The sequence below is a fragment of the Mauremys reevesii genome, linkage group 8 (assembly GCF_016161935.1).
Source record: "Mauremys reevesii isolate NIE-2019 linkage group 8, ASM1616193v1, whole genome shotgun sequence".
In the NCBI taxonomy this organism is placed as follows: Eukaryota; Metazoa; Chordata; order Testudines; family Geoemydidae; genus Mauremys; species Mauremys reevesii.
This window is the reverse complement of record NC_052630.1, coordinates 81,211,138-81,228,523: the sequence shown is the minus strand read 5'-3', so window position 1 is coordinate 81,228,523 and position 17,386 is coordinate 81,211,138. Positions and strand designations below refer to the sequence as shown.

Below are 17,386 nucleotides of genomic sequence, written 5' to 3'. Positions count from 1 at the left end.
CTGCTCATTTGCATCCTATTTTAGCCTGCAGTTACACCCTTTCCCTCCCCCCAAATCATACAGACCGCACATATTTGTAATTCTTATTTCCATTCCCCATTATAGTCTGATATTTAAATAATACCCTCACTGAGTGATACAGAGTTCTTCATAAGCAGAGAGGAGACTGTTTTTGTTTCTACTTTTTTTATTACTTGGCTTCCTCGTCATTAAATTTCTCTTTGATGTCCATCATCTTATAAAAAATTTTCTTGGCGTTATTGTTCCTATTTTTTTGTGACTACTTTCTCATAGGTTTACCTAGAATTGCCAGGTTTATTTTGGCTTGTGATTTAATGCCTGCGTCCTCGTGGGAATGTGAATTGCTGTCTACTAGGTGTAGTCTTTTGAGAGTCCTAACTAATCCCCCCTCTTTTTTCTCTTGTATGTCTGTTGCGTGTAGGTGAAGAGAAGCTTTGAGGGGAAGCTTACGTATCTTATATGAGCTTCCCTTAATGCTGCTGTCATTTCAGCCAGCTCCCTTTTTTTTTTTTAGAGTGGTGGTCCTGGAAGATCAGTACTTTATGACCTAATAGCATCACTACAGGGAGTCCTTTGGCTCACCTTAAAGTTTACTCTTTGTGCACAAAATAGTGAAGTAAAAAATTCATGTCTTTTTGTCAGTTTAAGCATGCAGAGTTCTGCAAACTCTATCTCAATCTGTCTTCTTGGAATAAGAAAATACATAGAACCTGCTTTAGAAATTGCACTGGATCCTCCTCCTCCACTCCTTCAGGGAGACCCCTGTTCCTTAAGTTATTTCTCCACATCTTCCACCTTCTCCACCAGGTCTTGCTCTCTTTTTTTTTTTCTAGCATTTAATTCTATTCTACAGCAAAGCCTCTGCTTTCACTCTCTCCCACATGCCTGCTTTCAGACCAGTCACTGTCTTTCCCATTTAACTGAGATCAGCCTTAATTTCATCCAGTTGGCATCTAGGGAGGATTTTATGGATATCAACTTGGAAATTAGCTCATCAAAATCTTCTTTAGTGACAGGGATTCCTCTGTTCTGCTCCCTTCCTCCCCAAAGGGGCCTGGGTCCAGCAGCCACCAACTTGGATTTCTCCAGCTCAGTCTGCTCTGCAGTTTTGCTGCCTTGTGAGTTCCTCTACTGCAAATGCATCTTCAGATTGGTCTCTTTATGTGAAGTACCCATCTAAGAGTTGAGAGAGGTTTTAAAGGGATTTGTGGGGGGCTAGGAAGTGTTGATATCTGCTGATTGTGCCAGCTTTAACCCAGAGCTAAAGTCTGAAGCAGCCATTCAGCTCTGATCATTTCATTCCTTTCCCCTGTCCCTGCCTATCTCTTCAGTTTGTCTGCCACACCCACTTGGTCTATCTATTTTAAACTTAGATGATAAACTCATTGGAGCAGGGATTGTTTCCTCTGTATGCTTGTACTATATCTAGCACAATCAGGCTTCATTCTATGCGTGTGCTTGGGAATCTACAGTAATATAGATAAATAATAACAATAATTAATGAGTAGCTGATTGCAATGAAGCACTCAAAGAAAGTAGTCTAGATAACCATGTGGGCATGTATTTAGGGAAACCTGTATTTGATGGAGCTGTTTATTTCATCAGGGATATCCATGTCAATTTAACTACTGCTGACTATACAGAATGCTCTAGTTTGAAGAAGCTTAAACCTTGTTAACAGTCTGTAAATACACATCATGCTAGAGTTTGCTAAAGTACAAATCTGTTCTGAAAAGTAACACTGTAATAATGGCAACCTTGGATTCCATTTTTATTGTCTCTTAATGATTTTATTATCAAATATGCTCAATTTGTTGGTAAAAACATGTATCTCCTGGTGACTACACTTGGAAATTCAATCTGGGATCTGAGCCTCAAGCTGGAACTTTTTCATGCATCTCCAGGCATAACAAAGGCTCTTCAGAATACTAAGGGCCAAAGTCAGACCAAATGTAAGTGGATTTAATTTTGTTAACTTCAATAGAATTACAAGCACTTATACTAGGGCTGAGTGTTGCCTAAGATTTATGTTTCCTCTGTAACAAATTTGCGTAGGGCTGCCATCCACAATGGAAATAACAGAACACTAACTCATGCTGTGGATGTTTCTGTTTTATATATTTTTCTTTCTTTTAGTACATACTTTAAAATATTTTCAGTTGAAGTTTATTTTCATGGGTACAGTTCTCTCTGCGGGAGGCCCTGCTGACTCAAAGCTCTCATGTGGCACAAGGCAGAAGGGGCTATGGTTTATCCATCCCAATAGGATGATTTATAATTTCTAGTAATCCTTCATTGTTGCAGGTTTATTCTTTACAAGTTACCAAAGTATATAAGAAAAGAGAGTCCCGGGACTGGGCTGGAGTACATGTACATGGATTCTTTGATGCAAGCTTGGCAATTGAGTAAATTCCAGATCAATATGACACAAAGTGCCCTGGGGCAAACATTAAACCAACTTTATGAAGCTTATAAATCCAAGGCAAAGCATATTTCATTATAATTTGTTAACACATTTACTTAAACCTTCTAAAATAAAAATGAAATGAAACCAGTGCCAGAGCCCAAATACATTTTTATAAGCATAGTCTGACTTAATTGAGATTTTTTTTAATAAAAGGAGGAATGCATGGATTGATTTGCACCAACACAGATCTACAGAAGTTCATGGAGCAGAGCAGATTCTCTGCAGGCTTGGCTAGAACAAGAAGCCCCCATGAAGTCAAACCTTTCACACAGTTACAATATTGCTAAGAATTAGATTGTAAGCTCTTCGGGGCAAGGACTGTCTTTTTCTGTGTTTGTACAGCACCTAGCACAGTGAGGTCCTTGCCCAGGACTGGGGCTGTTAGGCACTACAATAATACAAATAATAAATAATATAGTACCAATAGAAAAGATATTTAAAATTATTACACTATCTCTAGGGGTCCTATTCTGCCATCCTTACTCATGCTGAGCAGTATTTTAATCTGTGAGTACTCTCATTGGAATCTCGGTGACTACTTCTACAATAACATACTACTTGATGGCCTGATATTACATTGCCTCACATCTGGCATAAACATTTACACTTGTACAAAGTGGTTGTAAAATCATATCAGATCAAAGTGGTTGCAATTTATACACATTTTACACCCCTATAAAAGACTATACAAGAAGAAAGGAAATGGATAATCAAGTCCAACCTAAGTATGGGTGTCAAAATTAAGCCTTATGTGTATAACTAGTATTTCTACCTATATAATCTAGTATATAAAGTTTCCTCCTTCTTGTTCTGAGCACAACTGTTCTTTGCCCTTCAGTTCTAAGCAACTTCACAACTGTCCATAATCTACAGCAGTGGTTTTCAAACTTTTGTATTGGTGACCCCTTTCACACAGCAAGCCTCTGAGTGCAACCCCACTAATAAATTAAAAATACTTTTTCATATATTTAACACCATTATAAATGCTGGAGGCAAAGCGGAGTTTGGGGTGGAGGCTGACAGCTCACGGCCCCCATGTAATAACCTTGTGACCCCCTGAGGGGTCCCGACCCCCAGTTTGAGAAACCCTGATCTACAGAGTGTAAAGTCACTATCCCTCCATATCCGATCACAAAGAAGTGAGTTAGAGACTGAATGTTAATCTTGGCTATATTTTTAATCTTTTCCTATGTTCAGGTTAGAGGAGGTGGATAAGGCATTTTTGTGAACAAATAACAGAAAATATTCAAAATATAAAACTTGGTAAGGGGGGAGGGGTTCATTACCCAGACATCTGTTGGAAAAGTAATATGGCAAAACACATCATTTCCAATAAGTTCTTGGAATATACTGAGGACAACTTTTTGTTTGAGAAAATGGAGGAACTAACCAGGGAGATAGTCATTTTAGACTTGATTCTGACCAATATGGATGATTGGTTGCAAATCTGAACAATGTGGGTGAAAGGCAATTTGGGTTAAAGTGATCATGGAGCAAGAAACTGAAAGAGGGAGCCTCAGACTGGTCATGAGCTAATCCCCAAGTGGGCCACAGTGTGTTGCCACAATGGTGAATGTATCCCTTCATAGGCCTGCTCAGGTGAAGTTAATGAGAAGTCACTGAAGTCAATGGGAGTCTTTCCATTGACTTTAGTGGGCACTGGATTAGATCCTAGACCTAACAAATGTTACTGAACACAGACTGGGAGGCAAGCAGATCTTTGAAGAAAGAAGGTGCCTTTTTTACACAATTATACTTTTTAGAGATAATCCTACTTTAAACCATAATTGCTCTGAAGTAATTCTAGTGCATTTTATTCTTCTGCAACAAATAAGTAAATTAATAAAATAAATTTCCAAAACACAAATGAGCAAATGAAATATTGTTTTTATGGTCTTTCTCTTTCATCAATATGTATCTGCAGCAGACAGAAATATTCTATATATGCTAGAGGAAAAAATGGGGAAATGCTAATATACATATACATACAATATAGATACAAGTGTCATTTCATTTGCAATTTCAGTAGAAATGGGCCCAGTCCATTTACTTTGGATCTGGATTTTCAACACTCCAAATCTCGGTGTGTTTGGTTTAGAAGTTTGGGTTTGGCTTATTATAAAGACAAGGGCCATTTGCGGAATTTTAGCCTAGATTTGTATTCAGATTTCAGAAGTACAGCTGTTTTTAGATCTTGAGTTTTGGTGCAAGACTATATCCCTGTTGCAGGATTATACATTTTTTCTGAGTTGTCATTATCAATTATTGGCATATGGTCAGTCACCACTGCTAATATTTCTGTGCCTTGCTATATGTGCACTCAGTCTACATGACTGATTCTCTCTTCCCCCCCCCCCCACCCCCAAAAAATAATGGATTTCCTTCCCCTTTCCTCCTCAAAGCCAGAATTGAACTGCAAAGTATACAGAATGCCAAGAGAGGCAACTCAGAGCATTTTGGGGGGTTTCTTGAAGAACTGATTTCTGGGGCCTGTCTAATGAGGAAAGACGGATGAATGAATTGACCTATGGTTCACTGAACTTTCATATGAATCTGGAGATCTTAACAGAAGCACAATGGTGCAAGGGGGAGTCACTGCTGGATAAGTGAGGGGCCAGTAATAAGTGGGAGCAGTGGATGATCCCACCTGCCCTCTACCTGTTGTTTCCACTTAGTGTGTTTATCATGATATGCATAGAGACATGATCTAAAACACTCCATAATGCATAGCATGGTAGCTTGCTGAATTTGAGCCACAAGAGGCAGCAAATGGCAAGAAGGCAGCACATGTAAAATTGAGGTATCTGGACCCAGCAGAGAATCACAACATGAAGTGCTGACTGCAATGCTCCCAACCCCCTGGATGGCCTAGGATGTTCACAAGAAATGCAAGACATGTGCTTGGTGGGTTCAAAGGAAAACTATCCATTAGAGTTGTGTATCTGGAGAATATTACCCACAGCAAACCAGCTGGTATGCATTGACTTTTTGTCTTTAGAAGTGGACAGAGAGAATATTGGGAACATTTTATTAGTGACTAACCATTTTATGTGGTATGTGCAGGCATATCCAACATGTGACCAGAAGGCCACTACTGTTGCTTGAGTGTTGTGGGAGAAATGTTTTTCAGTGTATGAACTTCCAGCTTGGATTCATTCCAACCTAGGATGGGATTTTGAGTTACCTTCTGAAGGTGGTGCTCAGGATGGCAGGAATTAAAAAGTCCAGGACAACCCCTAATCACCACAAGGTGACCCTCAGCCAGAGCAGTTTAATCAAACTCTGTTAAATATGCTGGGACTTTATGTCCAGAGCAGAAAATAACTTTGAGCCAGCATGTTGTAGTTCTGGTGCATGCCTACACTCAGGGCCGGTGCAACCCATTAGGCGACCTAGGCGGTTGCCTAGGGCGCTAGCATTTGGGGGGCGGCATTTCGGGTCCTCCGGTGGTGACCGCGGTGGCCGGATCTTTGGCCACCCCGGTCGTCGTCAGCATTTAGGCGGAGGGACCTGGAGCAGGGGGGCGCGGGGAGGGCTGCCTGCAGCAAGTAAGAGAGTGCGTGGCAGGGGAACCGCTCCCTGCCTCACTCGCCTCTGCTCCGCCTCCTCCCCTGAGCACACCACCCCACTCTGCTTTTCTCCCTCCTAGGCTTGCAGCGCCAAACAGCTGATTGGCGCCGCAAGCCTGGGAAGTGGGAGAATTGGAGCGGGGACGGCGTGCTCAGGGAGGAGGTGGAGCAGAGGTGAGCTGGGGCGGGGAACTGCCGCACAGCTCCCCGGGCCGGGGGGAGCTGCTGCTGGGGCAGAGAGCTGCCACAGGGCTCGGGGGGGAGGGCACAAGGTGGAAGTTTCACCTAGAGTGCGAAACATCCTTGCACCCGCCCTGCCTACACTGCCACAAAGAATAATGATATGGGAGTTGCACCATATTTCCTGATGTTTGGGCAAGAACCAGATTACCCATGGACCTGTGCTTTGGCATATCAGAGAACAGAGATAGCTCTGAGACGCACCAGCAGTATGTCTCCCAATTAAGAGAAGTTATGGGATGCTTATCACTCAGCTATGGCTGCAGCCTGCAAGAACGCAGACAATAACAAGCGCCAGTATGATGCTGTGGGGTTGCAGGAGTTCCAGCCAGGAGGCAGAGTTCTATTGCAAAATTTGGGAGTTGCTGGCAAACACAAATTACTTGACAAATGGAAGGCACTACTTTACCTGGGGGTGAAAAAACTGGGAGATCTTCCAGTCTACTAAATCAAACCTGAGCTGGGGCCAATGCAAATAAAGACAGTACATGGAACCTCTTACTACCAGTGGAATAGTTTTTTTTTGTTTTTGTTTTTTTTATGTGAAACACTTTATTCTGCACATTCAACCACAAAAAATAAAAATAAAAATTCAACATGACTTGGGCATTTCCCCTATTGCAAAAAGGGTCAGAGAATAAAATTATGCTGAGTTCTTTTTGCACACGGCCATTTTTCGATATAGGGGCCTGTTCTGATGCAAGGAAAGTCTGTTTCTCACTAACATGTGGGTGTCAAACACAGCCTTCAGATTTTAGACTTATAGTGCAACCCTCTGAAACTAGAATCAGATTGACCACAAAGCTTTCATCAAAAGGGTCTTAAATGCAAACCACTGGATTGGAGGTGGAAATGCCCCAGATTTTCAGCCTAATAAGGTTTGTCTGAGGCCTGGTATTTGGTGTTCAGTTTACAAAGAGGTGTCTGAATCCTGCTCTGAGAATGGAGTTTTGGCCATGGAGTCCAAGTGGAATAGTTAGTAGGCACTCCCCTACAAACTGGGCCATGGCACAGGACAGGGGTAGACAACCTATGGCACACGTGCCAAAGGCAGCACACGAGCTGATTTTCAGTGGCACTCTCACTGCCCAGGTCCTGGCCACCGGTCGGGGGGCTCTGCATTTATTTTAATTTTAAATGAAGCTTCTTAAACATTTTTAAAACCTTATTTACTTTACATACAACAATAGTTTAGTTCTATATTATAGACTTATAGAAAGAGACCTTCTAAAAACGTTAAAATGTATTACTGGAACGTGAAACCTTAAATTAGAGTGAATAAATCAAGACTCGGCACACCACTTCTGAAAGGTTGCTGACCCCTGGCATAGGACCTGCGTGGTAAAAAGGTGCTGGACCAAAACCATCTTCCAGCACAGGTAGTGGTCCATCTGGGGCTAGTCCTCCACCACCCAAAGCATCTGAAAGTGAGTCTGAGGAGGAGAACATTGCCATGGTATATCCTAGAATGGAGACCAGATTCTGGCCTCAATTTCCTGAACTCAGTGAGAGCTCTACTTCTTCATTCCTAAACCACATGGCAGAAACTTTAGACCTCTTGCTGGCAAATCTGTGCCACCAATGAGACCAACCTGGAGTAAGAAGTCTGCCCAATCAGTACTTCCAGACCTCCTTGAAGAAAGGCAGGAATCAGATAACCCAGCTAGTTTTTGGACAATGGGGACAAACAGGTGAAAGGTGCCCCTGCTGCTCTGGAGCCTCCAGTACTAGAATAGGAGATGCATGGGCCTATGCCTAAGAAGAAGTCCCCCCTGCCCCAGCAATGCCCATTCTTAATAGGCATGACAGGGTTATCAGGCCAGTAAACAGGCTAACTTATGATGCTCCTGGGGTGGCTAGTGAAGAACTGATACACTTGGCTCACAGGCTTAACCATAGTAGACATCCTAAGACCCTATGGGGAGAACTAGTGGACCTGGTCTCATATGGAGTGCAATTGGCCAGGATGACAAATTCTCAGCTGTAAGGAGAATGTAAGCAGGGTCTGAATGCGCTCTCCCCTGACATCTAGTGACAACCTGGGGGAAAACGACTTCAGGAGTGGACCGTATTTGCCTAGGTGTCCGCAGATGGAGCTGCTTTACCAAATTGATCACTTCGGTGCACAGCTTGTACCTCCTGTGTCAGATGCTGTGTCATGGTGTTCAATAGTCAGAGGAGTATCCCAGGACTCGACCTACCACTTTAACTGTTGTCTGATAATCCTGGCCGCCAGGCCAAAAGTTAGTCTTCGCAACCAGACATTCAAAGGGTACATTTTAATTCTTTTTCTTAATTATCTTATTATACAACACTCAAAAGTGTAAGAGATGTTTCACAGAAGACAAATAAGACACTGCCCTTACCCCAAGGAGCTTAGAGTGTACATTTTAGATGTGACACAATGAGTAACAGTGATAAACAGTAGGGAGGTAACGGGGTGAGGAAGGATAAGTGTTACAGCAATATGATCATATACATGCCTGGTTTATGTATCACACATTTTGGGGGTATAGAAACAGGTGCAACTGCAATTCTGGTTCTCTTTGATTTGAAGCAGCTTTTATTAGTTTTTGCTTTCATTGTATTTTCATGACAAATGAAAGGTATCTACTGTCAACATACTACGGCAAGCATAAAGAAAGAATAGATATTCCAGTCTCTTCATTTCCCTAAAGAGTACTATGATCAATAAGAAACTCTATGGATCTTTTAAAAGGATGGGATCTCAGGCAACCTGAGTGAAACTTATATTGTACTTCATTGATTCAGAAAGCTAGTACATGTTATAGTCAGTCATCTAGATTTGAAATACCTACACTTTAAAATACATGTGTACATTTTTCTTTTTAAATCTGCCACTCTGTTGTCAAGAAGTTAAACACCCAATGCAACTATATCTGCTGTTCTGGTGATTAAAAAGAATATCCCAGTTTTGTTCTCCCTCTGCTACCCACCTCATCCTCTCCCCTGGAGTGAAGGTTCTTCTGCTGCTGGAGAAGAAACCCAGTAGGATCTTTTCTGTGATGCCCCTGAGGGGATCCAGTTGAAATGAGGCTGCTGCACTAAGAAGGCTGATGCCTCAGACCCATGGCCTAGAGACGGGGGAGAGCCGGTTGCCTAATCCTTTTTCTGGTGTGTCTGCAGGAGACATGCCCATGGCTGTTCTGGCAGGGGGGGCACTGTCCCACTCAGACAAAATGGGAACGATAAAACAAACTAAAGCTGCTTGCTAAGGGAGCAGAAGATGTAAAAATCAGACGCAAGAAGGCAGATGCTTAGTTGGGGTAAACTGTGCTATGACAATTTACACCTGCTGAGGATCAGCCCCAACATGCCTGACACAAACTCACAAGAGAAAGGAAATGTAAAGTCAACTTATAGTACATACCTTCTTCTCATCCTACTCTACTACTAACTAGTGATTCCTTTCAGCTTGGCTGTGGTTACAGGAAGAGAGGGTTATTTTTGAAGAAACAAATGAATAAATTATTTGGCCCTTCTATTCTCTTCATGCATACACACCTCTAGCTCCCAAAGTTTAGCCAAGGAGAGGAAGAACAACTTTGTGGGAGCCCCTTCTTTAAAACTTGGCAACACATCACTACGCTCCATAATTATCTCCAGAAACACCTACACCCATATATTAATTTATATGAACTACTATGTGGACATGATTATACCTTTATTTTCAGGTATTCAGAAAAGTACTTTCCTGGGTTACTCAGCCCCCTACTTGCATTAAAAGGCATGAAGCCATCTGTGCCCATGGTGAAATATGCAGGAGCTGGAGGTACAGCATTGTCAGGTGTCTGCCACAGTCTGTGAGATGCCCCAGCACTAGAAATCAGTATGAGCCCAAGGCTAACTGTGTTCACAGCATGATGCAAGACCTGCTTTTTCACAACATCCTTCCTACAACAACAGGGCTAAAAAAAGACCAGGCTCCATCGCTACAGATAGAAAATGACAATGAGAGAAAGGGGAAAAAAACTAAGAACACAAGGAAAAGCGTGGCAAAATCTGAATGGTCTCTGCTCTCTACTCCAATGATCCTAGACTGGAACATCATGCCTTGGATACCACAGTGATTAGGTACTTTATAAATACCCAGATTATACATTAGATTCATTAGGTTTTATACTGAGATATTGAACAAAGTAACCTGTATCTTCAAGGTCACAATGGATTAAGAGACCAGTCCTTCCGGATTCTCAGCAATTGGTCCTCAGAACTTTTTAGAACATACTACTAATCAGCTCAGGGATCAACCAAAGATGTTTTAAAAGTGGGATCTATTGATGAGCTAAATTTTATATCCTTTCCATTTTAAATAGGTTACACTGTTCAGAATATATTTTTCCATAGGCTTTTTAATCCATTTACCTAAGAGTAAAGATCCTTCCGTACTTAGATTTAAATACATGAGGTATATTGTATAAGGTATATTTGATGTGTTAATTTTTTTTAAAAAGTGAAATAGTCAAATATTAATGAGCAGAAGGAAAAAATATCCAGCTTATTGACAAAAGTAATGTACATTGTAAGTGATGTCAGTGACTCTTGTTGATTTTAATATTATTTCATTGTTTTTTTATAATTTTGCTGATCTGAGATTTGCACATGAGATGTTTGGGGACAATTATGAGACTCTTGAAAGATGAGGAGAAGTAAGGAACGTGCTCCAATCCAACTGACAACTTTGCAGTGCTGGAACAATGTTCAAACAGTGCGGCTTTATAAGAGCAGAATATTGTCTTCACTGCAATCCACTGCAAAATTTGTGTGTGATAGATCCAACAATAATTCATATTCCTACCTGCTGTGAATTGGAGAAGTCAACAGAGATGTGACAGAGGAGGGTGTGTTGTATTAAGTTGTGCAGGAGAACTTCTACGGTACTGAAATTTCACTAGAACGTAGTGCAAGTCATTAGAAGGGACATCCCTCTCTTAAAACCCAGATTGGCCTCTATCCCAAACTGATCCTGTGATAATTTGCTTTCTGTAATTTGGTGACATCAGAAAAGTTGACTGTGACACTGGGATCATAGACAACATTATTTATGTTTTTAAAAAGTCCTTTAATATTTAGAGATTCTTGTGTTCCTTTGATTTTTTCACATCTCTCACTTCGGGTCATTGTCCTACAATGTGTCCCAGAGATTTGGACTTTGGAGACTGAGAGGTGTTGAATACTCTGTGAACTGCCTATGGTGTGCTCTAAAACTCAGAGGGCAGCAGCTTAAGAACATCCCCCTTATAGAACAATCCTACAGAATATAATAGAGATGAAGCCAGCATGATTCTATAGAAATGTAATAGGGTTCTATAAAACCACACCAAATTTAATGGAGAATGTAATCCTTTCCATTGGTGCTGCAATATTATCTGCTCCCCAAAGTCTGAAAGTCTGGCTAGGCAGGTCATTCTCATCTTTGATTCTGACTTAGCTGCTGTGAATCAGGAAGGATTTTCTTCTCCCTGCTTTCCTCTCTGGCTTTTAAAGATAGCAGCTGGAGGGGGAGAGAGCAAGTCAGGGAAACAAAGAACCCAAGGCAGGAGAGGAGAAGACAACTGATGGAGAGAGAGAAACAAGAGAAAGGGAGTGAGGTTGCAGGAGGCATGAGAGGTGAAGGGCTAATAGCAGTGAAGGTGGGGAATGATGGTTAGAGAGAGACGGAGGATAGAAGGACAATGTGGGAATAGAAAACCCAAGTAGTGGGGGAAGAGAACAAGATAGGAAGGGGAGGCCTCCCTTAAGGGTGGGGGAAAAGGAACAGAGAATCCAAGGAAGGAGTGAGGGGAACTGGACCCAGGGAGAGAAAGTGCTCTAGGGGCTGGGGAGAGCAGACTCAGAGGGGTGGAACAGAGGCCCTGGGGAAAAGGAGAATGGAGGCGATGTACAGAGAAACCCTGAGGTGGAGAGGAATGGAGAGGTTAGAGGCCATGGGGCAAGATAGCAAAGAACCAAGAGAAAGAGAAATAATTAGCACTTCCTGTTTATCGCACTTTCTTTCCCTATAACTCACTGCACTTTACAAAGGTGGTTAAGCATCATTCACCCCATTTTAATGATGGGAAAACTCAGGCAGAGAGAGACTACAATGAAAGACATAAACTGAAGTGACTTGTCCTGGTTAGTAGCAGATTCAGGGACAGAAATCAGACATCTCCACTTGAATGTCTTGGGGAAAGAGAGAAGAGATTTCACACAAAGAAATAAATACTGAATTAACACCTGAAAAGAATGTAAGATCAGAGAAAACTAATCTGAGGGGCGGGGGAACTATACTTAAGCAGAGAAGAAAAAGTGAAGTGAGGTAGAGACAAAACTATCTAGCCTCCAAACCCTTTCTATATCGACAAGCACCGGTGAAAAGTAAAATTAAAAGATTATTGAATATACTAAAAATAAGAAGGAAATGTCCATGACTTAAACAGTGACACAAACCAATTCATTAGAGTGAACTTAGATTTGACCCAAAGTTAAATCTTGTAAAAAGAAGTTTTAAACCAACAGATCAGTTTTTTAAAAAAAATTCCAATGACAACAGTTGGTTTTAAACTAATAAAATTTCCCCTGCAACATTTGCAACCCAAACATTAGAGCAGAGAACCTGAAAAATAAAGTAATTCATTCATTTTCGCTGCCCAGGCTGAGAGAAATGCACAAATTAAATAAAGAGCATAAATAACGAGCAAGTTGGGTTCTTCACATTCTTTCATTTGGGTGTTGTTAGTAAATGCCTTTATTCACACCCTTTTTAGTTTACAGTTAAAATCAAAATTAGTTTATAAACACCTCTGCTTAGAAGTTTTACCTTATTTCATCTTATCTCCCACTTGACACATTCTTTTCTACTCAGTTTTAGATGCTAAACAGGTCACATTTAGTTGCCAGTGAACTCTGTGCTAAACTGATTTGACCACTTCAAAATAAATAGGTGAGCACAAAAATATACCTTAACATTTAACATCACTGCTTCTCACTGCATGGAGAGAAAATTAGTATCTCTTGTTAAAACTTACTGGCAGGTGACACACTGCTGGCCGCTGCATTGTTACCTCCGAGTCCTGGATCACTGAGAAGAGTAATAATTGCTGCTGCTGCTCTATAAAAGGTGTCATCTTAATGTCAGAGGAGGAGCAATGATTGAGGGGTTGGCCTCACAAATGCAAATATTTCACAATTTATTCAGCAGCACGGCATTTTTTTTTCTGCCCTGGGCAGAAACTTTAATGAAGGAAAATATCTATGGCAAAAAAAAAAAGCTACAGCTAATACAGAGACAAGGGGACTGATCCTGATCTTGATCCTACTGAAGTCCATGGGAGTTCCATTTAAGTGGAAGCAGCACTTCAAAGACAAAACAATCACTAAAAACATTCCAAGGGTGAAATCGTAACTCTGTCATGGTCTATGGCACAAGCTAAGACATGAAAGATATTTGGCCCCACTAAAAGCTAGTGTAATCCTGCAGTGGGGGACGGCTACTCAGCATCAACCCTGGGGTGTCTATGGATACGTCTAAATTGCAGTAACAGGGTCTCTGCGTCAGAGGTAGTAGATGTACCCAAGCTATGCTCCAGGACTCAAGCTCTCTCTACACAAGCTGCAATCACACCCTATGATTGCAGTCTAGAAATACCTTGTGTGGCTGCCAGACCTCGAGCACCAGGAATATTCAGGGCTGGAGGCCCTGCTCCAGCAATATTTGGAGCTGGGTCTCTTCCCTGGCCCTGCCTGGATCGGGCCCTGGCCCCCGCAGGTGGGCCCCCCCGGGCCCTGCCGCGTCCCTGCCTGACAGAAAGCAGCGCAGCGCCTCTGCCCTGCCTGCTCGTGCTGCCGGAGTAGAACAGCTCCCTGCACAACTGCTGTCTGCTGCCCCAGGGTCCTAGCGCCCGCTTTCCCCTACTGGCAGGGCAAGCTGCCCTTACCCTGCCCTTCGGCCCTAGCCCTGAGCCTCCCCAACGCCCCAAACCCCTCATCCCCCTGCACCCTGATCCTCTGCCCCAGCCCTGAGCCCCCCCACAGCATGAACCCCTCATCCTCAGCCCCACAGCCCTCACCCCTGCATTCCCTCCTACCCCCAAATTCCCTCCCAGAGCCTGCACCCCTCACCCCATCCTGCACCCTAATCCCCAGCCAAGGATCTGCACCCCAGATCTCCCCCCGCAAGCGCCCTCCCAAAGCCTTAGGCAGGTGGGGGCAGAGTTTGGGGAGGCAGAGTTGGGGGGTGGATCCTGGGCACCACCAAAATTTCTACTATCTTGCCACCCATGCCCCTGGTTGCAGTCTATAACTCTGCCATGCTGGCTGCTAGGAATGACATCAGAGAGGCCCTATGCATGTGCGGTTTCCTAGGCTCTGGAGAGGGGCAGGTTACTCTGATGCTTAGCCATGATGAAGTTCAGAGGGGTGCATGTCCCAGAGATCAGTACTGGATGACTATCTATCTTAGGTCCTTATCTGACCCCATTACCATAGTACCTGAGCATCCCACAAACATTAATTGTATTTACCCTCACAACACCCCAGGGAGGAAGGAAGGAAGGAATTATGAACCCTATTTTGCAGATGGGGAACGGAGCCACAGAGCAGCTAAATGACTTGCCCAGGTCACACAGGAAATCTGTGGTGGAGCAGGGACTTGACCCCTTGTTTCCCAAGTCCTAGGCTAGTACCCTCAGCACTAAACCATCCTTCTTCTCTCACTGTTCAGAACAGCTGGGAGAGAAGCAGCATGGATTGAGGCACAGTGTCTCCTGTTCTTCCCCAGTGCCTGGGGATGAGGACACATCCCCCCAACACTTCCATCCAATGCTCCTCACCTGCACTTCCCCCCTTTTTGGGAACCATCCTCATCCACTTTTCTTCTCACCCAGTTCTTCTGCAGGCCTTGTTCCCAGGAGCTGTGCAAGGATAAATGGGAATGAAGATCTGTGGAGGGGTCCTTGGGAAAAATTCAAGGGCAAGGAGATCATTTGAAAGATCTCCCCACCTTCCTGAGCATCTTTGTGGGTCCCATCATGCAGCAGGCCTGGACAGCAAGGAGAAATGTGGAGGAGCCCGGCTCTCCCTCCTCTGCTAAAAGCAAAGTTAGAGTCCCCCCTCCACCCCATCCTGGGCTCCCCCTTGTTCCATTCTCTTCCCTATGTCATGTAAGATAATACAATGTCATCACCGCATGATGGCAACACCCACAACTACTTACAGCCAGTAGAACTGTTGCGCTCCCCCTTCTATTGGTCTTTACTTTAACCACTCGGTACAGAGTCCCTGCTTGACCTCTTCTGTCAGTACAGTATAGGAGGGGACTCTTTGGGGGCACCCAGAAGGCCCTTGCTAAAATTCTACCACCAAACTGAGTGAAGATTGGGATGATTTCCAGGCCCTTTAAGGAGTTCTCTCTTCCCTGGATATTACTAAAGCTTTTCCTGAGAGATTTGTGTCTCTTGCTCATAAAATACTGCTGAAGAGCTAGTTCTATTTCCTTAGAATGAGCTTGACTCCACTCAATGGCTGGTATTTTTTTAAAATGTCCTGCCAAAGAATACACCCTTCCAATGGTACACGTATCATGTGGTGCTGTACTATCAATCCACTCCATGGAGTTTTCAGGATCAAAGTACAGAAAAAGTACTTAACTGAGACAAGATAGCCAGCAACAACACTTGGCAATGTTCAAGGTAACATTTGTATGGAGTATGCATAACTTCAAAGTTAGGGTGACCAGACAGCAAGTATGAAAAATCAGGACAGGGGGGTAATAGGTGCCTATATAAGAAAAAGACCCAAAAATAGGGACTCTCCGTATAAAATCGGGACATCTGGTCACCCTATTCATACTAGGAGCTGAAGAGAGGAAGCAGGAAATGTGGGCTGCTGGATAGGGAACAGCTGAGGATTTTGAAAACTGTGTGAAGCAATTTGGGTTTGAATGATATTTTGCCTGAAAAGATTGTCAGTGAAATAAATTACAATGTTAATGCAATAAAGGTGTGACATGCAGGAATGCTGGTAAGGGACTGCTCTTTATTTCCTGGACGCAGTCTCAAAATGGGTCATAATTACATAAGGTTGGTACCACTGTCACATGGCAGGGTTCAGTATTCACTTCCTCCAGTGGTTCCTGTTATATATGCTCTGTTTTTAAAATAACAAATGCAAATAATATTATAATGTCTACTAAAAATAACAGCCACAAACTAATATAGATAATTCATAAAATACAAACAGGTAGAGATTTATAGAACCTCCATCTGAGCATTGGATATGGGTCAGTAGAGTCTGTGTCTGATATACTTGATGGGGCTCGTTCTCAGTGAATGTGAACAGGTGTTTCTGAGCACTGCCGATAGCATCCTGGATGCCCTCAAGAAACAGAAAGCCAGTGTTCTTCTTGGTTTTGTCTCAGGTGTCTTCTGTTCCTACTGTAGGATTGACCCTGTGGGTGGTTATGATGCCTAACCTTGGTGTGGGTGGTTAGCAGTTACCTTAGCAAGCTCCCAGTCACTTTTTGTTTGATATCTAACATTCCGTCTGACTTGGAATGGAGGTAACTATGTACTTCTGTTCTAGTTCATTGGCATGCAGCTCTTTTACAAGTACTTCAGAGGCTACGTCTACACTACAGACGGGATCGATGCTCTGAGATCGATCCCCCGGCTATCGACTTAGTAGGCCTAGTGAAGACCCACCAAATTGACAGCAGATCACTCTCCAGTCAACCTCTGTACTCTACCCCCGACGAGAAGAGTAAGGTAAGTCAACAGGAGAGTTTCTCCCGTTGACCCCCTGCGGTAACTCGACTTAAGGTACGTCGACTCCAGCTACATTATTCACATACCTGGAGTTACGTAGCATAGGTCGATTTACCGCAGTAGTGTAGACATAGCCAGAATGAGTTGTCTTTGGCTCAAATGCTGGTTAGATGCTGGCATTGAAGTTTTTGTCCTTCTGAACATCAGTCTTTGAACTGGTGATTCCAGTTAAGCACTGTGAGTTGTGTTGAGTGAAGAGTATGGCTGGATCCCTGGAAATCAGTGTTCCTGCTCCTGCTTTTCTTTCTTTCTTTTAAATAATC

At 43.0% G+C, this 17,386-nt stretch overlaps 1 protein-coding gene across 2 annotated transcripts in view; it reads right to left on the bottom strand.

The window, feature by feature from the left end:
• LOC120370462 (uricase-like) overlaps positions 1 to 13,409 on the bottom strand; it is a 30,082-nt gene extending 16,673 nt beyond the window's left edge. Inside the window, exon 1 of one of the 2 annotated variants that reach the window (XM_039485235.1) lies at positions 13,329 to 13,409. In XM_039485235.1, coding sequence (XP_039341169.1) covers positions 13,329 to 13,358 — 30 coding nt within the window. In that variant the 5' untranslated portion in view covers positions 13,359 to 13,409. Of the gene's footprint in view, positions 1 to 731; positions 1,226 to 13,328 lie in introns of those variants that run through there. The other variant, XM_039485233.1, reaches the window with a different exon arrangement.
• Positions 13,410 to 17,386: the final 3,977 nt, after the last annotated feature.